We start from the raw sequence: 24571 nt of genomic DNA, 5'->3' as shown, positions 1-24571 counted from the left end.
TGAATTGAGGTACCTCCACTGACTTCATGCTCGCTTTGTCTGTAGATTGTAGCCATAGCACCACCCTTCATCTCCTGCTCCAACTTAAAAAAAAAAAATCTGCATTACTATGAATGGTTTTTAACATTGTGTGAGGCTTCAGTAAAGCTTGGTGTTGGGCTAGTTCGTAGAACACCATTGGGAATGGTTGCCCTAGGGACTTTCTACAGGCAGAAACTGACACAAACTGAGGGACCGTCTCGACAACGCAGTAGTTTTTTTTTTCGGTCAGTTTCTGGTTGACTGCTTTGTGGTTCACTTCGTCCCTGGAAGAGTAAAGGCATTTGGGAAATGTGTACAGTTTCAGGGGTGAAGCCCCTTAGGGGCTCGGGCTGTCGGCGTCTCCTGTTGTCGTCATTTCATGTAGTCACGGTACTAAAACACTGGGACACTCATTTTTCGCCTTGTGCTAGAACGTAACGTGTACTAAAAGAACACACCGGGACACTCGCTATCCAACGCCTCATGCTAGACCGCTTCATGCTTCAGAGACGAGAGAGAGCGCGAGAGCTAAGCTAAATGTGCTAAGAGAAATGTCTCTTAGCTCAATTCTGCGCATTCTTTTCGAAATTATCTTTTAGGTCGGTTTAGACGTGGAGCGCAGCATATCAACACTATCACACTGGAAGTGCCGGGCTTGTATCCATCTTTGAACAAAATATCTTTGTATAGCCCACCAACTAAGCTTTTTTGTTGGTGTTTCTTTTTACCATCAGTCCTTGCACCAATTAATGGCCTTGGCTGGGGCAGCTAAAATGCTCACTGCAATGTGTGTGCGGAATTTATGGGTGCTATTGTTGATTTAAACGCAGGAAAATGAGCACACTTTCAAACAGTCAGAGCTGTACGTCTAGCAGAAACATTTGCAGATCCAGATTTTCGAGAAATCCCAAGCTCCATGAAAAGCCAATCTGTGCCCTCTGTTAGCTAAGGCATGGTTTCTCAAAGTGGGTTCCGCAGAACCTAGGGGTTCCGCAGGCCCTTCCTCAGGGTTCCGCGAGCCACTGATAAATTTTCCCTGGTTCCGCAGTCGCAAAGTCTTATATGGTGAACTTGAGGTGCGATCGATCTAAGGAACCTCCATTACTCACGCCTGAGTGTCAGTAAGCACATCTCGGCGCATAACAGAAACGCGCGAGCTGCGCAATAAATCTCGCCAGCAGCTTGTAGCCAGCCAGACTCCGAAAACGGGCCACGTGGTTAAACTATTGCACTTGAATCTCGGTGTTGTATTACCCCCATGCGCATTTCTACTGTTTGGAGATAGGGGCCGCTAGCGTACGCATTCGCGTAAAGTCGACGGCAAAAAAAAAAAAAAAAAAAAACAATACCCTTGCTTGCTTTTGAATTTATTGCACGTTAATGTAGCATGAACGGAATGAAAAATGGCGAGAGGGGGGGGGGGGGGGGGGGGGGGGTCCTTGGCACTTAACGGAACTTAGCAGGGTTCCCTGGGACCAACATGCTTGAGAACCCCTGAGCTAATGTAATGCACTCGTAAGTCTGTATTGAAAGCACTCATATCCTGTATAAAGTGTGCTAGGAGAGTAGAACCCATGTATCAGAATTCTGAAGACTGAGATAGCATCGAATCATGTAGAAGCATTGCCGCAGTAGGTTGCGATGGGACACGTGCTGAAGCGACCCTACAGCCATGGGCAGATAAGTATTTTGTTTCTGGAAGAATGACTTGCGCAAATAACTTACACCTGTGCTACACGGCCATTTCAAGGGTCTTTCAAAGGCCTTTGAACCAGTTGTCTGTCTCTTAGCTGCACTTGTAAGTGCTCAGCTGTCTCTGGAAAGTTGCTGTGTAGCACAGGCAATAATGGTGCTTTTCAACAAGATTCATTGTCGAGTTTGATGCTTTGCTGCTGTAGTCGTAGAATTTGTGTTCATTCATATATACCGCCCCTGGCATGGCCATGGGAAACGTTGCAGTGTCAATAAATGTCCATAAAAACTTGTTACTTAATATTCCTCATTCCCTTCATACGACGCCTTGCCCATTTGTGATGTAAAGTTGGTTTTGCAAAACTGCAGCTGAATGGTGGGTATTAGAATGCAGTGCCTCTGTCCCAGGGGAAGTGGAAAGCAATTTGCAGTTGACAGTAGCAACCACCTTGTTGTTTCCGCTCACTAGCGTTGCCACCGGTGTTGCACACAGTGCTAACAGCTGTAGGCTATGCTTGCAAAGGGGTACTTCTTGGCCTGGACTGCCACTAGTACAATGGCTTGTGATTCGATGAGTTAATCTGCTGATTCCCTAATTCTGATGAACTGGCTTCTGATTCTCTGACGTATAACTGGGCTAGACTGCAAACAAATGCCTTAGTTGCCTTATGTTCTTACTGTTTGTATTTACCCACAGTAAAAATTAGGCTCATGCCCTCTGTAGGTAGAAGTTGCTTTTTTATGGAGAGCCATTATCCACTGCAAGGTCTCTTCATGTAAGGAAGTAGCTTCAGGTGATTGTCATAATGTTCGCATTGTTTTAATGTATGCTTGCTGTGGTGAGTGTTCTGGAGATAGCTTTGGGGCCTGTTGTTAGGCACTCCTTTGTGCTGTTGGCACACTTCGTTGAAACAGCAGGTGCTGCCTAGAACTAACGAGAGGCAACGCAGATGCAGAAAAGTGGCTACTGCAATGTATTTAGCAAACAATGTTAATTCTTGGTCACCTACAAAAGCTGTGTAACCTCGTGAGAAGTGCAAAAATCCTGGGCCACTATTCCACTAATCCACTAATGTGAAACCCGGGGAGGGGCAAAGCATGCAGTGTATCAGTGTATTCAAAGATTGCAAGTCTCCCTTTTGCCACACAGCGTGTGCTGATAGGGTGCCGGAGAAGCATCGGTGAGAGGAGGAATCGCGCGCTTGCTGAGGTGGTGGTGCCCTCTATTGTGTTTAACCGGATTTAAGCAATTTGCATGCCCCATCGGCCCCAGTTTGGGGTAGTGGCAGGGCTCAACTTGAGTGCAGTGCAATGCTCGCCTCGGAGGCTTGTCCTTGGTGATCGAGGCCCCGGAACGAGGTAAGTATGCCTTTTCTTGCTTTTCAGCCCTAGTGTAAGAGCCTGTGGGTATTTGAGTGTAACATAAATGACTGCCTGTCTACAAACTGCTTCTGCCTATGCTTGACGATTGCTAAAGTGGACAGGTAGCGTTACACAAACCTTTAAATCATGTTAGTTTATTTTAAACCGGTTTTATCAATTATACACTTTTAGTACGCATTACATCCTAGTGCGAGGTGTTGGAAAACTAGTGTCCCGGTGTTGTAGTACCGTGACCGTTTGAGAATACGACGGGAGACGACAGCTCGAGTCCCTAAGGGACTTCGCCCCCTAATAAGGATAGCTGTAATGCATGCGGGGTCCATTCTCCGTACAATACGGTGCATTGCGAGTCTTCGTGAGACCTTTTTGACTTTGCAGTGAACTCTTGCGCCTTTTCTGCACCCCTGCAGTGTGGCATTTCTTCTTGCTTCTGCGGCTTACCAGCGAGCCGGGGGCCTTCTTTTTTGCTTGGATCTATTGGTGGCACCTTTGTCAGAACCCCCTGTCATCGTTCATGTAGGAACATGGAGGGGGGGGGGGGGGAGATTTGGTAATCCTTCCTATTATTATCCTTATTAAGAGAGGTGGGAGATTAACTATAACTGTGTTTAGTTTGCCCATGTGACTGTGTGATAAAATGGCCAGCTTTGCTGGGCAATCATTTGATCAGAGGTTGGTGCGTGGGCACCTTCTTTACTCATTGTTCCTGCTTGTGGGAAAGTGGGCGTACTTCTTCGCGGTGTTGCTCAGTGGCAGAAGTTAAACGTAAATGTCTCTCCATCTGGCTTGGTGAGTTGGGCCTGCTGTTACTGCAGGTTCTCCGCCTGAGTGCCGAGATTGAAAGTCACAACAGCCAGTCTGATGCCTCCGGCATGCATCGCGAATGGGATGAGGGCTTTCGCCGCTACCAGGCTCGGCCCATGGACAATGCAGTGGGCGGTGACCCACTCGACTTGCACGACCACTCGGGACCAGTGGCCGACCGACACGTGAGTGGGCCACTCGGGGGAGGAGTTTCCAGTTTCCGCTCACTAGCGTTGCCACTGAAACCCAACCCCATGGTTATAAAATGGTGAGGCAGCATTACCCACTGTGACAGTCTGCATCGATGTAATGAACGAAAAGTTTTTTTTTTCTGTTTCATGCACTTCCCACCATTACTGTGTGCTCGCATCGTAGAGTAGTTGGGGGCACTTGCCTTCCTCATAATGGGACCACCTTTCTGTGAGGCATATAGCGTTGCCTGCCTTAGCAGCACTTGATGTGGCACAAGGATGCTGTCAATATTGTTTTGTGGCTCAATAATGCCAAAAATGAATGCACTGGTGCACTCGCAACCGGCGCAGATGTCACACATGCTCGCGTTGCCGCACTCGGCTCCCCATTAAAGGAGCACCGACACCAATTTTCGGCGTTAATATTATTGCACAGTTCGCTTCCTTCACTCAACAGAATACCCTGGCTGAAATATGATTTGATTGATTGTAGGGTTTAACGCACCGACGCAACGCAGGCGATGAGGCGCGCCGTAGTGGAGGGCTCCAAAATTTATTTTGACCACCTGGGGATCTTTAACGTGCGCCGAAATTTCGTACACACAGGCGTTTTTGCTTTTTGCCTCCATCAGAAAAGCGGCCGCCGCAGCCGGGAATCGAACCCGCGACCTCGTGCTCAGCAGCGCAACGCCTTAGCCACTGAGCCACCGCGGCGGGTGGCTGAAATATGAGCGGCCTGCGACGCGAAGAACATAGTTCAATTGGATCGCATTTATCGCGCCGACGGAGCAGCGCGCGGAGCGGCACTCAGCAAATGGACATGTGCGTGACATCACTCCAGGAGAGGAAAAAGAAGTGACGCGACAGCGCTCGTCAAAAACTTGCGACGTCACTTCACGCGCGCAACACCCTCTCAAGCGGCGAGCGCGCGCAACACCCTCTCAAGCGGCGAGCGCGCGCAACACCCTCTCAAGCGGGCGCGCACAAAGCGGTGAGGTCAAACCGGGAGGCTGTCATATGCGCCGTTCGGGATGAGAACGCGGGAATTTGAAACAAACTATTTTCAGGCCGTTCAATGTAATTAACTATCACGCGCTGAAGTATTTGAAGTGCTGTTTCAGGTTAGCCAGACCATTAACCCTTTAATGCCGGTTGCCGCGAATTCGCGACGTACTGAATAAGCTGGCGAAGCAACTCGCGCAAGCTTTGCTGCCTTCAGCGGCGGCTGTCAGGTGTTTGCGGCAGATGTGGTGGTTGCGCAGCAGACATGTAGTGCCATCTCGTATAAGTTGCTGAAAATAAGAACCCAGCATGCCTGTCGGTTGGCGGACAGGGCGAGCCACATGTGACGGCTTCCACTTCTTCATCGTTTTCTGTCTAACCTAAGTTGGAACAAGCTCCCCCAATTGTGTTTCTATTTGCATGCATTCCAGAGACTGCCCAAGAGGTGTTACATTGACTAAAAATACGTTTTTTGTTGAACGATTCTTGCTTTTGCAGTATGTCGCGAATTCACGACACTCGGCCATTTAGGCACTTTAGCGGCGGCTGTGATGTGTTTGAGGCACAAAGGTGGTGGTTGCGCTTTAGACATGTAGCGCCATCTAGTATAAGGTGCTAAAAATTATAGCACAGTATGTCTATCAGCATCCTCCTTGTTCTGTGCTATCAGTTGGCGGGTAGCGCGCGCCACGTGAGACAACTCACACTTCATCGTTTTCTGACTAGCCAAAGTGAGTACAAGCTCCCCAAAACTTTTTTCTATTTGCACGCATTCAAAAGACGGCCCATGAGGTGCTACATTGCCTAAAACTACGTTTTTTGTTTCATTTTCATTTTTAAGGTTTTTGATTTCAGGGCTTGGAATCTGTGCAATAAGAGTTTTTAAGACAAGCCATTGTTTTGCAGGCCTGAAGACATCCCCTTTATTCATGCGGCAGAACTTCCTCATATTGCCTAAGCGCCTGTTGTCGCGAATTCGGGATAAACCTAAAAGTAGGCGATAAAGTTCCATTCCAGATATGGGCTTAAGTGCCTGTTGTCGCGCATTCGCGACAAACCTAAAACTCGGCGTTAAAGTTGCATCCCAGATAATGCAAATCTAGAATGCAATCCCGGTGCCTGTTTAAAGCCGTAACACAATAAAATAATTTTTTGTGGCCTATTTCATAATTCCGGCATTAAAGGGTTAAGCATCGATAAAAGCAATAAAAGTGTAACATAAAATTTTCGTGTCAGTGCTCCTTTAACAGACCATTAAGCATCGATAAAAGCAATAAAAGTGTAACATAAAATTTTCGTGTCAGTGCTCCTTTAAGAAATCCCGCAAGCGTCTCCTGCGCTTTTGTATAGAGAACACTACAAATGGTCAAATGTGAATATTTTCTACACTTTTTTCACACTGGGCCGTGCAACATCCATTGTTAAAAATGTAACAATATTCTAATGGCTAGATTTCAATTTAACTAAATTTTTACTGTGCTGATATGTACGAAAGTTGAGTTAAATAAATTTTGTGATTGCTTTTCCCGTTTTCCACCAGCAAACCGCAAACACTTTTGGTCGAGTGGAATTCCCATCAGTCGTGCTCCTATTTATTAACTCATTTTCCACTGCACATGTTGATGGTCGTGGCCGGCGTGCATGCAAAGCTCAATGCAAATGATGCTGTGTCTTTTGATATAAGCTCTCTCAGTATGGCACGTGTACGGTTAGGCAATGTCTACTTGCAGAAAGTGTGCGACATTGAGCAGTACACAGCTTCGTCGCAGTTTGTTTTTCTCCCTGCTGAAAAAAGCCAATTTTCTGCTCCTGCAGGGTTTAGGGTACCACTCATGTGACCAGAGGAGGCCCAAAACGTTCTGTGCAGTACTGTGATCCTCCTGCATTGCTTTGTAGTTTAGTAAGGCATGCTTAAGGTACTACATGTAGTATTATGCACAGGCGTCAGTCGCACAAGTTGTAAAAAGGGCAGCACTTGGCTGCATGGTCAAAAGTGCCTCAAAGTGAGCCCTTGGAGAAACACAAATTGTTGACTGTCTTGTCATTTAAAAACTAGCCTGTTCAATTGTGCTGTGGCGTGGAAAAACAAGCAGTTAAAATGGCAGGTGTTAATGTTTCATCAGATCATTTGCTTCCTGTGATGTCTGGTAGCCACAGATTGCAGAGGAGTGCTTTATTTTGCTTTTATTTTTGCTGTAGCTCACGCTTAGTTTGGGCAACTTTTGGATGCTCCTCAACGTTGTTCACGAGGGCCAGAAAGTCATTTCACCAGTTCCACATGGCATAGATACTGTTGTGAAGCGGAAGACCTCGGACAGCAGCCAGAAGCATCATTCTGTTTCGCGGTGCTGTTTTCCTATTACTTTTATGTGGCAGTTGTTGATACATTCAGATTAGTGTAGAGGGTAAGCAGGGTGGGTGCGTACCATTTTAAAAATTGCCTATTTTTTACCACCAAGTAAGTGTTTGATAACACCCAGTATCGGGCACTCTCAAATGCCAGATATAGCGTTGAACAATGAAATATATTCCATCAGATATAGGAGACAAATGCCATGCACTGCACCGTTTCTTTAGGCACAAGAGCAGCGCTCGGGTGGTGAGGAGAAGGAGAATGCCCCTGGAGTGCTGCTGCAGCCCCCCGGGCGAGGAGCCGTGGGTGGCACCTCGAGGAAGCGGGAGGGAGCTGAAGGGGGACGAGTGCAGCGATACTGGCACGGCCGGCCATTCCGGAATCGGCAGAACGTGCCCGCCGCCTCAGCGGCCAAGGGATCGCACGAGTCAGTGGCCAAACAGCCAGCAGTGAAGCCGGCTGCCCCAAAGCCCAGTGGGCCGGTCACCCCCCCAGCCAAACCCAGGTGCCATCTCCCGGGTGAGTGCCTCCTCTGGTGGCTAGCACCTTTAATTAAGGTTATGTGAAGGACCCTTGGGATGAGGCCTCGCCATCCACCCCTCACACCTAGCCGTGCATGAATTCCCATGGGTGGAGTGAACTTGCCCAGGCAGGCTTCGTCAGCTTCATGTTCGGCACTTCTTTAATGTCAACAGCTACCCGCCGTGATGGCTCAGTGGCTAAGGCGTTGTGCTACTGGGCCCACGGGCGTGAGATCGAACCCAGCCACGGTGGATGTTTTTTTGATGGAGGCAAAAAGTGAAAACACCCCTGCAGTAACTGGTGTAACAGGTGAACTTGGCGAGTTCTTGCTCTGCATTGAAAAAGTGCTCTTCTACAGGTTGCAGTTCCTATGGCCAGTGAAACAAAGTGCTCGCCAGAGGCTGCAGCAGCTTTTACAGCAGTGCCCTTGTTGTGAGAATAGCGAGCAGGTTCAATGAGTAGATTTTTCACACGAGCACTGTTGCAGGGAAACCCTCCTCTGCTCAAAATTTTCTCGTGCAAACAGCTTTTCTTTCAGCTTCAACATTACGAAGGCAAGGAACAAGAACACTTTGTCTGAGGGTTTTACTTTGTTCTAGCATTTGTGACAGCACCTCTGTGTAGCAAAAATCTTTGCCACCTTTAGAATAAGCAAGTTCTGAAGTGAGGTTACATAGTGAGGTTTGTAACCACTTGTTAATAGGTACTAGGTTGCTGTGTGTCTCGTTCAGTTGCGTGTTCACAGAAAACATTTTTTCTTTGGCATTGGCTTGGCTTAACGTACAGAGTCCTGGTGTGGAAGACGTAACATAAAACCTTGTCATTTTTCATGAAACAAACACCTCGTAACCTTTCCCAAATGCCTGGATGGGCTGAAAAATGTGGCTTGTGCGGTTTGTGCAGCTGGTGACAACCGAACATCACAGAAATCGGCCCACTGGACATAACAGGCTCCTCGTTACTGCATTGTCAGCTGTGGTAGCTAGCTGTTCCGAATCGGGCAGCCAAGTAAGAAACCAGTTGGCAGCACACGTTCTCCTCGTACAGAAGGAGCACAACTCAGTGTTGCACATTTCCTTTTTTTTTTTTTTTTTGTAGGTTGCGCACGCATGAACTGTTTTAGAGTACGTCCTGCTTATGCCCGCTCGGACTAACCGTGAGCATACTGGTGGCTTGGGTGACTTCTAGCCACAAAACGGGACTCCTGAGCCAAGTAAAAATGCATTTTTCATGCCAGTGTACCATTTCAGTATGACGGCTGCTGTTTTACAAAATCTGGCCCCAGTGGAGAACTAACCAATGCAGAAGCTGTGGCCACTAGCTACGAGAACAGGCTGGTAGGTGAAGGCCAATCACAGACGGGCACGCATGTGGTCGTGTGAGCCTATGTCGAGCAGGAAGGCTGGTTTATTAGTGTGCACGCAGTGTCTCCGCAGTCAGCGATGCTGTGAAGGAAAAAAAAAGGGAGGGGGCATTGTAGCTGTGCATTTCCTGCTTGTGTGGGAGCGAATTCCTCACACCCCGCCCAGCTTCATGGGTTACCGAAGTAGCCTGTGCAAGTACTGCTTTTTCTCCAGCCATCATTGCCATGGTGAAGTTGTTTTTCCAGCTAATCTTTCTTGAAGTCCAGGGGATGTGTTGTATTGAAATTACAGCATCACTTACTTTGTTATATTGAAAACCGATGTGCATTGCTCTTAGTGGACATTCGGTTGACTATAGTGAAGATTTCGTCATATTAGTCGGTTGTATCGAGGCTTTACTGTACTGCAGAATACTTTCACATGCCTACTTTACTGGCCGCACATGTTCACCTGACTTTAAAAGTTTGAAGGACACAATTTTGAGTGTTTATTTCTCTGCTGTCTGATGGCACAGTGTGGGATTTGTATTCATACTCAAAGCATCGCGCTTCAAAGTATCACTGCATGTGTAGCAAGAGCTTAGGCATCAGGCAGCCAAGAAGTCAAATTTTATTGTTGAAATCAGGTTCCATAAACTTTTGGTGCTGTGTGTAAATGTACTGGCTGTAGCCTTCGGCAGCAGCAGTTCACTGTGAGCTTCACTAATCTGCCATTCTAGTGAGCCAGGGAGGGTAAAGGGCGTGCATTGCAGAACGGGCACAAAGTAATTCATTCAAACCCACACAGTGCAGGTTGATTACCCATACACGTGTAGCACGTGGAAACGACGTACTCCACACACATGGGCTGGTCTGTTGCACTTAAAAATGCTTCAACTGCTTCTCGTTTGGCCTGGTTAGTGTGTGTGTAAATGACTCTTAACACGGTAGGCATAGCATGCGCTCAGCTAAGTTGATTACATAATGTTAAGGGGCTTTACAGACGTGTACCTCTAAAAAAAATCTACAGGGCTGTGCAGCAGAACAGCCTCTAAACCTCAGTTTTAACCAACCGTGGTGATGTACTTATCGGTGGAGGGTAAGAAACCACTAACGATGGCAGTCAGAGCCATGATCAAGCTTTGGCCGATGGGCTCCCTGTCTGTTTACCAGGCAGGGAGCTCTGCGACCTCTCTCAGCATCAGGGTAAACCGAGCGAAGAAAGTTCCCCTGTCCCCTGCTTTATACTATAACACATGGTATTTCCTTCATGTGTTGTGTTCTCCCGCAATGGCAGCTTTCATGCGGACCCAGAGATTACCCTTAATCGTGCATCAACTCCTCTAAAAAAGGAGCACAAGTTTTCAGGTGTCTTGTTTGATGAAAAACTTATTCATTTCAACGTAAATGCCTAAAGCAATAAGCATTCTGAAGGTGCTTTCTCACCAATCGTATAGGGCTGACAAAGAACTACTTCTGTGGATCTATAGTGCTTTGGTTGGGTCTCGGTCAGGTTATGGTAGTGGGATGTATGGGTCAGCAACAAAAAACACATGCCTGATCCAGTGCTTCACTTAGGTCTCCGCCTTGCGGCCAGTGCTTTTCTGCACTAGCCCGGCCCAGAGTCTGTAAGTTGAATGCAACAAATGGTGCCTGGAATATCAGCGAACATAGACAGATTTGTTATGTGCTTTTAAGATTTCATCATTAAGTAACCATCCTTTTGAAACCTGTCCTTGACGATATATCCACAATCAAGCTCTTTTCAAATCGTCAATCTGTTTCCTTGCCCTTCTCACTGAGGGTGCTAGCATTTTACCACCATGGCAACTGCAGCATGTTTCTTGTGACCTATCTTTATGAAACTACATAAGAACCCAGTGCCAAGAAGCGCACTTGTGCAGCACTTCTCGTCCTTGCAGTACACATATCAACGGGAAGAGTTTTAGTGATGCTTCAAAAACTGCCAATATTGTTTCTTGTGCTGCTCATGGACCTAAATTTAATAAATGTGTCGCTCTAAATTCTACTACCAGCATTTTCATGGCAGACGCGTGTTCATTTTTCTTGTCGTGAATCACATTTGAGAACATCAAATTTCTAAGTCCGTCATATATACAGACTCCCTGAGTATTGTATGTGCACTAGCATCTAAAATGCCATGTAAAAACCACATCGTCAGTCTTCTTTACGATGCCATAACGTCCGTGTACGTATATTGAAAAATTTGAACTAACAATATGCTGGGTTTCTGGCCACTGTAGGATTGCCGGGAATGAGGCAGCAGATCAAAGGGCTGCCACTGCTGCTGTTATTAAACACAGTAGACATTGAATCTGTACCCTACACCAACCTCAAGCCACACATTAGACAATAAATTCATAAAAGATGGCAAGCGGACTGCAGTAAACAGGCAGACAGGCAAGCTACATGTAATAAAGCCACATTTGAGACCATACCCCACCTACAGACACGCAGATACGCAGAAGTCACCTTGACCAGGTTACTGATAAGCCACACACGCGTGACTCACTCCCACCTGCTCACTGGCTCTCCAAGACAGCTGTGCAGCAGGTGTGGAGAACACCTATCCGTAATCCACATTCTAATACAGTGTAAGGCGCTATAGACACAAAGTGACACAAACACTTCCCACAACTTTACAGACTACATGTTCCACTTCACCCTTCGTTTTTTGTCTGACAAAGACATATCTTTTAACCCTTTCGTTACCGGGCCTATTAAAAATTTTTCAATTTGAACAATAACTTGGAAGCCCCTTTTTATAGTGTTCCAGCTATTTCTGGAACAAGTAAAGCTATTTGGGGTTAGCTCAGAAAATGCCCTTATAAAATAGGTTTTTTTCATTTTTGCAACGAAAATTTGATTTGATCACTTGGGTGTGGAAAAGGGGCATGGTCATCGCGCGTCACTGATACCAAACAAGGCGTGCCGCTCGAAATTACTCTGCATCAGCGTTTGGTTTTTGTTATCAGGGCACAAATGGTGAATCACAAGAGAATTTCGAATCGTCAGTTGTGCACTCTGACCGTAATATTCCCTGATATCGGCTGAAAATATCCAGCAGTGCCTGTTTTCGAAGTTATTTTATGATTTTAGGCATTTTTCTTGCCCTTGCGCTCATTGTTAGAAGTCGTGTTGTAGTTCTACTTGCCACAGGGCCATTTGCGTACAGTTTGCAACAGTTTCGGTTTCATTTGTGCATCGCGAAATTCATATTTGGCACTAATGTGCAGTTACTCAACTTCAAGCCTATCTTCCATGGAACCATCAGCATCCACTACTGATGTTCGAAAAAAGCATGCCTCTCCTGATTTAATCCCACTCTAACCCAATTTCTGCGATAAAAACTTCAACGCAAGTCAAAAGATAACACGCAGACGCCAAATATCAGTTCCGACAAGGAGCGCTCGGCCTTGCACACCGCAAGCTGGCTGGTTTCGTTTCCATACGAGGGTATCTCTGGAGGTCTAGTGTTGCTGCTTAGTAAAACTGTCTATACGAATGGAGATTTGGTATTGTTTCTTTTCTAAAATGTTAGGCGGCACTCAAAGCAGGAGGCTCATAGTGCTGAAAACTTTCATCGTGCAACAGCTACTCGCTGAAAGCTTGCAGGGCACAATTCTAGCACATTGTACCTCATTCCTGCAAGCAGGGTTACAACAGCGAGTCAGAAGATAATAAACCGCATGTTTGTTTTGAGAGATAACTGACAGGGAACAACAGGAATCAACCACCGAGTTTCGTTCTCAACTTCATGCAGATTGTCAAACCGCCAAATTTCTTTTAGGAAACCACCCAAAATTGCTTATTTTTAAATGGGGTTGGGCTTCACTGCATGGTGGGGGCACCATGTGCGCTAACATTTTTTCTAGGATGGGCTTTTGAAATGTTTGCCTACAAAATGTATATTAAACTTTGTACTATCGGTGGTGAGTTATGCACAATCCCTTTTTATCATTTTTTATGATAACTGGACAAAACTTTGGATTCGCAACTGTGATACATTAACACATTTTGAAAACTGGTGTTGTTGGAAAGGGTGTTAAATCATCTGCATATCATGTTGCTGCAATTAGAGCTTAACCAATATGTTTAGTACTAGGACCCCTAAAAATCGGTCGATTTCACGCAGTAACAAGAGTTAATTGGGTTTCCAAGTACTTGTGTACTTATGTGAGAATAAATTTTTACAGCTAATGTCATAGTGCATAATCGGAACCTTGTCCTTTACACGAGCCATCTCCGTTGTCTCTAATCTGATTGTTATTCTTCCTTACTGGCTTTAGCACTTTTTATCTGTTTGATAACCACTCTTTTTGGCACTGCTTTCCCTCATTGGGCTTGCACCATAAACATCCAACCATCATCATCATATATTCACCACTCCAGCCCGTGGGTGAATACCTCTTGTGCTGTGTTGACGTAATTACTAGGCTGACTAAGATGTCCTTGGGAGATGCCTTCACACTGAGAAGTCCTTTTTGATAATACTAATACAACTGTTAACATGCTGACAATTCCAGTGTGGCAGTGCTGTTTGCTACGCCCTCGTTTGGGGTTTACTCTTCAGAAATGAACACGCGCTCCTTGTGGCCATGGTGCAAGTCTCTGACGGTGTTTCCTTCCACCTTGTGCGTGCAGGAGGACAACCGCCTCGCACTGAGTCACTCAAGTTTCACTGGAATATCAGTGACACTGGAGCCACGTCTGTGCGTGTTGAGTCCTGGGAAGCGAAGTCGAGCACTTGCACACCAAAGAGCAAGGTGGGCATCTCCTGCATCACTTGTTGAGCACCCCTACAGCTTCGACAGGAATGAATCCCATGGGCTACCCAGGCTCACTTTTCACTAGAAACTGTACTAAGCATTCAAGTGTGAGAATGCGCAATTTCTTCTTAGCTTTTTCTTTTTTATGCTAAAATTTTACACAGGGATAGCATTTTAAGATTTAACTTCCACAAAAACAATGACAGCACTTAAACCTGGTTATTTTGTAACTAAATAAAAACCAGTTTTCAGTTGCAAAGGTGGCATTCTCCGCAGTGGGTTTATAAAGACAGCTTGCACACGAAAATTTTGGTCTGTCTGTATGTCTGTCTCTCACCCGCCGTGGTGGCTCAGTTGCTAAGGCGTTTCGCTGCTGACCACGAGGTCGTGGGTTCGATTCCCGGCCGTGGCAGCCGCTTTTCTGGTGGAGGCGAAAAGCAAAAATGCCCGTGTGTATGAGATTTTGGCACACGTTAGAGCCCCAGGTGGACGAAATTAATCCGGAGACCACCACTACGGCGCGCCTCAGCACCTGCATTGCGTCGGTGTGTTAAACCCTACAATCAATCAATCTGTCTGTCTCTCTTGATTCAACCACCCAGGCAAAAGTACAGTTGAACCTCGTTATAAGAGGCATGGATGTAAGAGACAATCGGGTATAAGAGACACTATTCACCCACATGGATGGCCACCCTATCTTTCCCATTAAATTGACCTCTTTTATGACAGACATCAGGTGTAAGATAGTTACAAAGGACAAGTTATCCTTGAATGTTGGTCAACAATCTTGCTTGTAAGAGACATTTTCACTGCGGTGCCACCAGTCACTAACTGCAGTTGCATCCCTTGGGGAATCAAAGGGGACAACAGACACCCGCAGTTGCTATTTATTATAGCTTCAGCAAACACAGTGGTTCAGTCAACTATGAAATGATAAGCCCTGCCAATGGAAATGAATGTACAGAGGTGGTTGAAGCTTACCGCCATGCATACTAGGGCGACCACGTATGTGGGAGTCTGCGCAAGCCACTGGGAGGGTGGAGTGGGCTCTCCAAATCTCATAGCTTCCAATCAAAAAGCATCTCGCATGTTGAGTCCTGCAAGCCTGATAATAGCGAAAGCACACAGCAGGAGAAGCTGTGAGCGCTGGCTATTCATCAGGCTTGTGTACTCGACATCTAGGGTTCTTCATCTTCCACAGACAGTGAAAGAAGAGAAAGCTTGTAGAAGCTGCTGTAAAAAACAGTATTAACACACTCGTGAAGCAAAGATTCAGAACTATTTCATAAATTCTGCGGGAAAAACCTAAATTAGAATAAACCTTTTGCAACATGCTGTAGCATTCTTCTGAGCTTACTTTAGTCATATGCTGCCCGCATTACACTAGGGTTTGACCAGTAAGTGAAAACATGGTACCCTGCTTGTAAGAGACCTCTCACATAAAAGACAGAAATTGCTTCGTCGTACGTGTCTCTTATAAAGGGGTTTAACTGTAGCAGAATTCTTAAACGAGAGGTTTATATCGGCAAAACCTTTCCAAGCCACTGAAAACCAAACTTCATCCTTGTCAACACTATCAAGCAAAAAGAAAACATCCAGCATATTTTAAGCAAAATACATAAATGGTACTAGCAATGTTCTTTTAGTTAAAAATAGCACATTAGCAGTGGAATGTGGGAATGCAAAGGGATCCATTTGCATTTCTCTGGATTTCAAGAAGGCGTGCTCTGGCAGTTGCACTCGTCTTTTACCTTCTGACGGCAGTCCTGCATTTTGCACAAAGCTGCGAGAGTCCTTGCACATTTCGTTTCAACTGGAATGTGTGCACAACTGGGGCGCGTGTCTGAAGCATAGTAGGCCTTGCCAGGTCGACCGTGTCGCTGCGGATACAAAGTTCCCACCATTGTCTGCGACCTTATAGATTGATGGATTGATTGACTGTAGAGTTTAATGCGCCGACGCTACACAGGCGATGAGGCGTGCTGTAGTGGAGGGCTCCGGATTAATTTTGACCACCTGGGGATCTTTAATGTGCGCCGACGTCTCGAACACACAAGCGTTTTTGCTATTCGCCTCCATCAGAAAAGCGACTGCCACAACCGCACTCAGCAGTGCAACGCTTTAGCCACGTAGCCACTGCGGCGAGTGACCTTATAGATTGAAACTAGGCCTTGAACTGGGATCTCCCATTCTTCAAGGGTGCTTTCGATGAAGATTCACAAGCTTTCAGTGGTGTGAGATTTCGCCCTTTCGGCACAGGCCAGTGTGTGCATGTGCTGCACAAACTCTTTGTTCATGACTTGGCAAGAAATACACACATAGCTGTCATTGACATGCAATGTCAGGTCCAACTATCTGTCGTGAGCGATGTGGCTTTGACTCCGCCTTCAAAAACCTTGGCGAGATTGCTTTTTACCTCCTCCTTTCTAGCTTTATATAGTTCCAGGACAATCGCTCCAGAAAATGTTGTGCATGGTGGCACTGTATAGTCCGGCATGGCGATAGGTTAGGTTAGGTTAGCTGTTGATGAACTAGGCTCCTCGAAAATGCGGTATGGATACATACCTCTGGTGGGGAACTGAGCGACCAGTTTCGTCATCGCTTCAGCTTTGTGTGCACAGGCCTAAAGCTTTGGGCCACCGACAGTTGCACGCTCTGTTCTTGACCTGCGCTGGTCTTTCGGCTGGTTGACACTTGTCTTGATAACTCTGGTAGATGTCCGGATACCTCTTTAGGTGCGTCGCTAGGGTAGCCGTTGTACTTGTTGGTGTTTGTAGGACAGCCTTGCATTTCAAACAAGGAGCCTACTCTGGTAGATGTCCGGATGCCTCTTTAGGTGCGTCGCTAGGGTAGCCGTCGTACCTGTTGGTGTTTGTAGGACAGCCTTGCATTTCAAACAAGGAGCCTTGTTGCACGGGAGTATTTTCATGAAGTGTTTCTGTAGTGGATTTTCGGCCCTTGCAGTGCTGGTCATAATGTAGTAGGACTGACACTAACAATACAGTATCTGCTTGTGGCAGCTCTTCCACTTTTGGCTACACACATGCGCCCTTGCGCAAACAGTGTGCTTGCGTCCACATAGAGAGGCTCTTGTTTCGTAGCGGTTACTTGGCTTGACTTTGCTGGATTGGTGGTTTGTTGCCAACATTGATGAAACCTCGGTGTGGCTGCCGCCATGATTGAGTAGCATCGGCAATTCGTGCAGTCACTGTGCGCAGTGCATTCTGAAAACACGATGTGTCATGCGGTGCAGCCTGTGCCTCCGCAGGTGTAAAAAAACAAAATAAAGTAGCCTCCAGCGTCGTTATTCACGTTTACGGAGAACTTTGAATTTTTTTACTACTGATATCAAATCAAAACTAACATTGAATAGCCTAATATTCGATCAAATATGTGAAACAACCGAATATTCGCACAAGCCTACAGGAGACACTTTCTTACAAGAGACATTTTAATGAAAGTGGTCTGGTTGGTTCTCTCATGTTTGCCGTGTTAAAAATTTCACATACAAGAGGCCTTGGTTACAAGAGACATTTTCGCCATTGTCATTAATTCCAGCTTCAACTTGAAACAAAGTTAGTAGCAAACGGCATGTTCCAACACACTTGTCTCGAGATGAACTGTGCGTTCATCTGGAAAAAAGTTGTGGGCAACCCATAGGCGTAGAGTTCATTTTCCCGGAGGGGGCAGAGACACGGTGAGCCCTCCATTCGGATTTGTCCTAATATATATATCAGGGTGTCGAACCGGAACCGAACCAAACCGAAAATCGGAACTGAACCAGTATTTTTGCCGGAACTGAACCCGAACCGTTATTTTTTGAGCACGCTGAACCTGAACTGGAACTGAACCGAAAAAAGAAATAACGGTTACCGGTTCATGCCGAAACGGTTCGAGCCTCCGTTGTTATTACACAGTCAATGCAATTTAGGCCTTTTTTTCTTCACGTACCATCAACTTCGTACCCGCTCGCGCACTGTCCCCTCCAGACAACTGAACACTATCACGCTCTATGTAACAACAGGGGAAATGAATGAGCACTAATGTAGCAATGGTCTGTTGTTGCTGGAAGCGTGAGCGTAGTACAAGCTGACCAAACGAAATGTCATTCCAGGGAGTTTGCAGGGGATATAAAACGACTTTGCCCTTCTCTAGCTGCGATTTTATTGGAGCAGTCAAGCTGCAGGAGTGCTCCACTGTGCAACAGCGAAAGCCCACACCTGATGTGTGCAAACTTTTTGCATTTCGTAATTTGTTTAAAAGGTCCGACACCTGCAAATTGTTAATACTTGACAAGTGTGACCGCAGGTGCTACTCAATGGCGAAGCCATTGCTGCTGATGCAGTTTTGTATCTTTCAGATCTGCTTTTTTTCGAAGGTGCACTTGTACTGACTGCCCAACTCGCTCCATTACTTCTACTGCTACTCGTTCCAAAGGGGAGTACTGCTGTGGACGAATTAAAGAGCGTCTACCCAAAAAAGTCCCATCTCATGCTCCGCGTGTCAAATTTCCCTTTTATTTTGTAATAATCTGTTATAAAATTCCGCAATGTAGCACACGGAACGATGGCCGGGGTTCAGGCGGTACGATGACTTACTGATTGTAATGCACACATCCGGTATAGCTATCGCAAAAGGACTTGCAGTGGTCAGAGCAATAATGCAGTGACTGAGCGTTAACTAAAGCTTACTTTTAACAAAAGTGTGGCTAACACATTCAATAAGGTGACAGCTAACAAATTATTCAGGGTGACCAAATAATCTAATTCATTGGTAGTATTTATGTGCCTGTTGTAATGATTTTTCTATTTCGTTACAAATATAAAAAAATGTGCGCCATTGGTATCAAGCGCTGGTATTTGAATGCGACAGTATGCAGGCCTAAATTTAAGGCTTCAAGTTTAGCATGATGGGCGATTCGAAGCAACGATTGCGGTTTCTACAAAAAAAGGAAAGGGCAGAAAATATATCCCCCACAGTCATCTCTCTTGGCAGTGGCTTTATGAATAGTCGCTAGGACAACGTAGTCTTGGTGAGAAAGTAGGTGGTCAATGGTCGCCGCCTCATCTGTTTTTCTAATATCTCGTAATTGTGTAAAGTTTGCTTTGCAATTGCGCCACTGCCCTTGGGGACCAGCAGCATTTTGAATTTTTGTTTATATTTTGATTTGACTGTCGTTTTAAACTACTAAATGTTTTTTTTTTTATGTCAGTGATAATTCAACTCATCGAACCTGTTCGCGAACCGGTTCAAGCTCCCGAACCAGTTCGGTACGTGATTTTGTCGAACTGGAACTGAACCGGAACGAAATGATTTCGCCTGAACCACAACCGTAACCGAACAGGTATTTTTTTCGGTTCGACGCACTGATATATATATACAGTGTAGACCGCTTATAACGTATGTCGCGGGAGCTGCAAAAATCCACACTATAAGCGGTACCGCACTATAACCAAAACGTGTGTGAATTCAACCAAATCGCCACCTACCTCTCAAGTCATTTTAAATTTTTTACACCCAAACGCACAGCGCCTAAAAACGAAGGAAAGGTGTTTATTTCGTATTATTTTTAACGTCAGCCGCTGCTGCCGGGTCTCACACATTGCAAAAGCGCGGTCTTACAAACGGCGAGTGTGACTTTAACTTCCATTGTGTTTGTGTTTTGAAATACCATGGCTGCGTTTTTTGCGTCTATGAAGATGCTGCACGACATGATAAGAAAGGCCAGCGGGATTTTTTTTTTTTTTTTTACCCCACCTTGTGTTCACGATGCCGAAGACGGCTGCTTATCAGCGCAATGTACTGGTGGTGGAAATCTTCGTGCGGCTCGCTTGTCCGGGAAGAGCGGTGGCTTATCTGCACAACATTCTAAAGCGTGAACTGCATGGAGCGATTGCTTGCGAAAACGTGTCGACGCCGGCGCGGATACAACTGACGTAATGTGTGCGTCGCGGTAAGAGGCGGCAACATGGCGTCGGCACTGGCCGTGAAGCGGTGCAGGCAGCTCCAGCGACCACTTCTAACCGCTCGCTGAAATGCCGCATGAGGCGCAAGCGAAGATGCTCATGCAAGAAAAGAGCTGATAATGTGACCGCAAAGTGGAATATAAACTGCCATCCACGCTGCTTGTGAAAGTGCCCATCAAAAAATACCGCGGTGGTAAGCCTAAAGTAAAGTCCCTTCATCTGATCGAGGGACTTTAGCCTAAACACCTCTGGCGCGGCTAGCCGGCTCGGAGCACTTCGAATCTCCCGCCATTAGGTGCGCATCTTTCAATTGGTGCAGATCGTCGGGCTCCTCCCTCTGCCATGCAAAGAAGCCACCGCGAGCGTGGAATCGTAGACGCGAGCATGAAAAAAACGCACGCGCAACGCCGATGTGCGAAATTCGTGTGCGAAAACAGGCCATGCGGTTCACAATTAATAGAAACAACTTGCCACACGCGGACGGGGAGCCGGTCGCTATCTTCCGAGGTGCATCAAGCAAGGACAGCTGTGGTTATCACGTACGCGCGAACTTAAGGGTGCCTATTTTTTTGCTTCTGTGTCGAAGTTAGAGAGCAAGGGGTGCGCGCTGCATCAGATGGCCGATTTCATCATTTCTTTTTTTCTTTTGCTACCCTAAAACGATGCCCCAGCTGCGCCGGTCGATGAGCAGACCCGCCAAAAAACCGCACTATAAACGGTATTGTGCTTCGGCCAACCGCATCTTAAGCGGTATGCTTATGCATTGAGTTCTATGGGAGGCAAACCGGTGGTCACAAAAACCCGCGTTATATCCGGTCCCGCACTATAAGCGGTTACGTTATAAATGGTCTACACTGTATACAGTTAAACCTTGATATAACGAAGTCATACTTGGGGGCGCAAATTTCGTTAAAGGAGTACTGACACGAAATTTTTATGTTACGTTTTTTTCGCTGATATGCGTGCCTACCAGCCCACTAATCATAGAATGACAGATTAGACGGTCGAGCGCAGCGTAAACATTCATTTACGGCGTCGTTTATTCGTGCCAGTTTCGGTTTCGACAAAAAAACTCCAAGCGGCCGCCATGACAGCAAGTATCACATGGCGTCACCATTCTTGCCGTATCGCTGCCTCTCTAGAAGCGCGCGCGAGCGAGCGCACGCGCGCACGCGCCCAGAGATCAGTGGCGCGCCCAGACCGGCCGAGGTCTTCGTTGTCCCCACAGGCCCGGGCAGCATGACGTCAGTCCCAAAACTATGACGTGTACACACGCCCGAGCAGCGCGCGCCAACCACAGCCAGCGCGTCGGCTTCGTCACGGGAGCCCCGGCGTCGACAGTTTGGGGCACGTAGCAGATGATGTCACGTCGACCCGCTCTGACCTTTCTCGTGCGGGCGAAGATTAAAACGGATTTTAAATATGTTTCGCTGAACGGTTGCTGTTGAAACTTGCTGGGAGATATCTCCTGATAAAAAGGAAGCGTTTTACATAGTTATCTCAGCTTTGAAATTTCGTGTCAGTACTCCTTTAAATCACGAATTTCGTAAAATCGAGGTTTCGATTTTAGAGTTCATTTAACCAGTTATTGAGGTTTCAAAACCTTTCCCATTGCCCAGAAACAACTGCTATGTAGTTACCTCATCACTTAAAGCGAAATTTGTGCTAAAACTGGCAGCAAAATAGTGTGAATTAAGAGTTTCAACACTCAATGGGATTCGGATGCCGATGATAGTTCATGTGCCGTCGTAAAACCAGTGCTTTTTCTGCAACGTCTCATTAAATATGATAGCAGACTAGGTTTGCACATTTTCTTTTGTTCATTTCAGTTCCTACTAAACGCCGCTGTTAGTCAATTGAACCCACGTCCATGCCCCGTGAACTTCACCCCGGCGAGGTGCTGGTTCGAAGTTGCGCCTCTTTTCGGCCGTTCAGTGGTAGGCTTAGGTGCGGCGTTGAGGGGTGTGGCGGGCCAACAGCGGAAGGGGGCTATGAAACATTCGAAAGACTTTTTTCATGTACAAAGGCTCTGCAGTATGGGCACATGATGCAACCACGACACTCCAGACAAAGCCATGATTGTGATTTGAGTGAAGTACAGTTAAACCTGGATTTAACGAACCTCCATGTAACGAATTCCTGGATTTAACAAATTTTTTCCAATCCCCAACTCCATCTCCATAGAAGTCCATGTATTTGTGACCTCCACGTAACGAAGGTGTTGCGGTAATCGACCTGAATGTAATGAATTCGCGGCACTGATCATTTATGATTTTGAGCCGTAACACTACTAAAAATTTGTAAATACAACGCGCAAGTTCTATATAATAGGGGAAAAAATATGGGGCAAGATGGCGGGTAGAACGCATACGATTGCAGCAAGCAAGTGCGTGCCATCCATGCGAGCATTGATGTTTTGTGACGTCTGGTGGCGCTGCCGTGCCGAACGGGCGAGCGCACTCTGGTTAGGCTGGTCCGGTAGGTGTTCTGTTGTTAGGCGTAGCCCGTTGCCTACAGCAAAGGAGGTCTTGGATGCGCTGGACGTGCTGCGCCGTCACGTCGGCTCGCAGGATGATGCGGAAGCTTTGGAGGAGTTCGTTTCTCTGGACCGCCGCGTTGCGTCGTCTTTGACGCGAAACACACAGGCGAAAATAACGCAGTTTTTTTGTGTTAAATAAACATTTGAGGTAAGTTGCGCTAAATCGGCATCTGCCGTATGTTTTTTTTGGTGTTCGTGATGATTTCCCTGGTGTTTACTTGAAAACTGCATGTAACGAAAACCTGGATGTAACGAAAATTTGCGAACTTTTTTCAATTTCGTTACATCCAGGTTTAACTGTACACGCAAACTGCTTTACTGTGTGGAGCAGCGCTTACATGCTGCTGCTAAAGCGGAAAGCTTACATAAATATCTTCCGGCCAAATTCGATTAAGCAATTGCTTTTATGCCTAATGAGCCCTAAAGAAAAAGGTTTCTCCGCATCGCAGCTGTCTAATGAACACGGGTAAAACAAAAAAGACCACATTCAAAGAGAGCAATTTATTGCCACCAGCACTCGATGTTCAAGTCGTAGGGAAGAAGTGTAAACAGCGCTTGGCGTTTTTTTGACCAGGGTGGGCTTTATGTGACGCTCGTATGCTGACAGCGCTAACGAGGCTTGCTCCTAAACATTCGCGTGAGCCTGCGTGCCTCCGCAGAGTGTCGATGGCCTCCATCACTTTGGTGGCCGACGGTTTCACCGACGCTTCCTCAGGCTCTTGTTCGGCACACTTTTCTTTCCCTTGAAGTGCATGCTGCTTACAAGACTCACCTAATGATGCACTCACCTAATGATGTGGTTATCAGCGAGCACAACCTAAAGCAGCAGCACCATGAGCAAGGACGCGTAAAAGAAAAGCCTGAAGTAGGCTTCGGCAAGCTAAGCATAGAGGGCGCTAGCGTAGGCAACGATAGAGACATCAAAATGGTGGACACACTATTAAACCGTGCATGACTGCTAGCGGTTTGAGCAGCTTCTTTCATCACTTTTAATTGTTGTCAACCGCATATTTCGCTGCTTTTCTTTCATTTTAGCCTTTTAGAGTTAATGCGAATACTGAATGTTTTCAATGTAGGCGCTGAGAGGCAAAATAAAACGTACCTCGACCGAAATTTTGTTCTTGCTTTCTTGCCGTGACTTCGCTAAATCGGAAGCGCCACACAAAACTACTTCGTAAATTCGAAATAAAAATACATGCATTTAGCAAAATTTTGATAGCAAACTTGAAAAAAATTCGGTATATCGCGAATTTCATTAAATCGAGGTTAGACTGTGTGTGTATATGTATGTATATGTATATATACACACAGGGTGGTGCGATGATAATCGGAACACTTTAAAATGTTTTCCTTAACGAACCACCGCTCTGTTCATGCTCAAACTTCACACAAAGGTCGCATTTTGTCGTCTATTTTGTTTGACACTGGGAACAATGACGGTACTTACCTGGTTATTCCGAAAACAAATAAAAACGATTTTCACCAATGGGAAAATGGCGGCGGATTTAGACGTGTGAGCCAGTGCAAGTTGATCTTGGAATGACGGCGCCACCTGGGGTATGCACAGCGAAATGCACGTTTGGAATTCACGGTAGGAAAGAGCCAAACTGTGCAGCAGACGATCAGAAAATGCACCTAGGAAGGAGTCAAATGAGCTAGCAGACGATCAGAAAACCCGCTTTCACATTCTTTTGATCGTCTGCTACACCATTTGGCTCCTTCCTACCATGAATTCCAAACGTGCGTTTCTCTCTGCATACCCCAGGTGGTGCCGTCGTTCCAAGATCAACTTTCGCTGGCGTGCACGTCCAAATCAGCCGCCATTTTCCCATAGGTGAAAATCGTTTTTATTTATTTTCGGAATAACCAGGTAAGTACTGTCGTTGTTCCCAGTGTCAAACAAAATAGACCACAAAATGCGACCTTCGTGTGAAGTTTGAGCACGAACAGAGCGGCGATTAGTTGA

At 46.2% G+C, this 24571-nt stretch overlaps 1 protein-coding gene across 1 annotated transcript in view; it reads left to right on the top strand.

Moving 5' to 3' along the window:
* LOC144157864 (uncharacterized) overlaps nucleotides 1-24571 on the top strand; it is a 70562-nt gene that overhangs the window by 28632 nt on the left and 17359 nt on the right. The window contains exons 7-9 of the mRNA XM_077688618.1: nucleotides 3912-4085; nucleotides 7671-7965; nucleotides 13976-14097. Of these exons, the coding sequence (XP_077544744.1) occupies nucleotides 3912-4085; nucleotides 7671-7965; nucleotides 13976-14097 (591 nt within the window). The remainder of the gene's footprint in view (nucleotides 1-3911; nucleotides 4086-7670; nucleotides 7966-13975; nucleotides 14098-24571) is intronic.

Source organism: Haemaphysalis longicornis, unplaced genomic scaffold (assembly GCF_048455015.1).
Source record: "Haemaphysalis longicornis isolate Haplotype H1 unplaced genomic scaffold, Haemaphysalis longicornis Haplotype H1 scaffold_1, whole genome shotgun sequence".
Classification (NCBI taxonomy): Eukaryota; Metazoa; Arthropoda; class Arachnida; order Ixodida; family Ixodidae; genus Haemaphysalis; species Haemaphysalis longicornis.
Note: the sequence above shows the minus strand (reverse complement) of the source record. Positions and strands in the feature narration are given on the sequence as shown.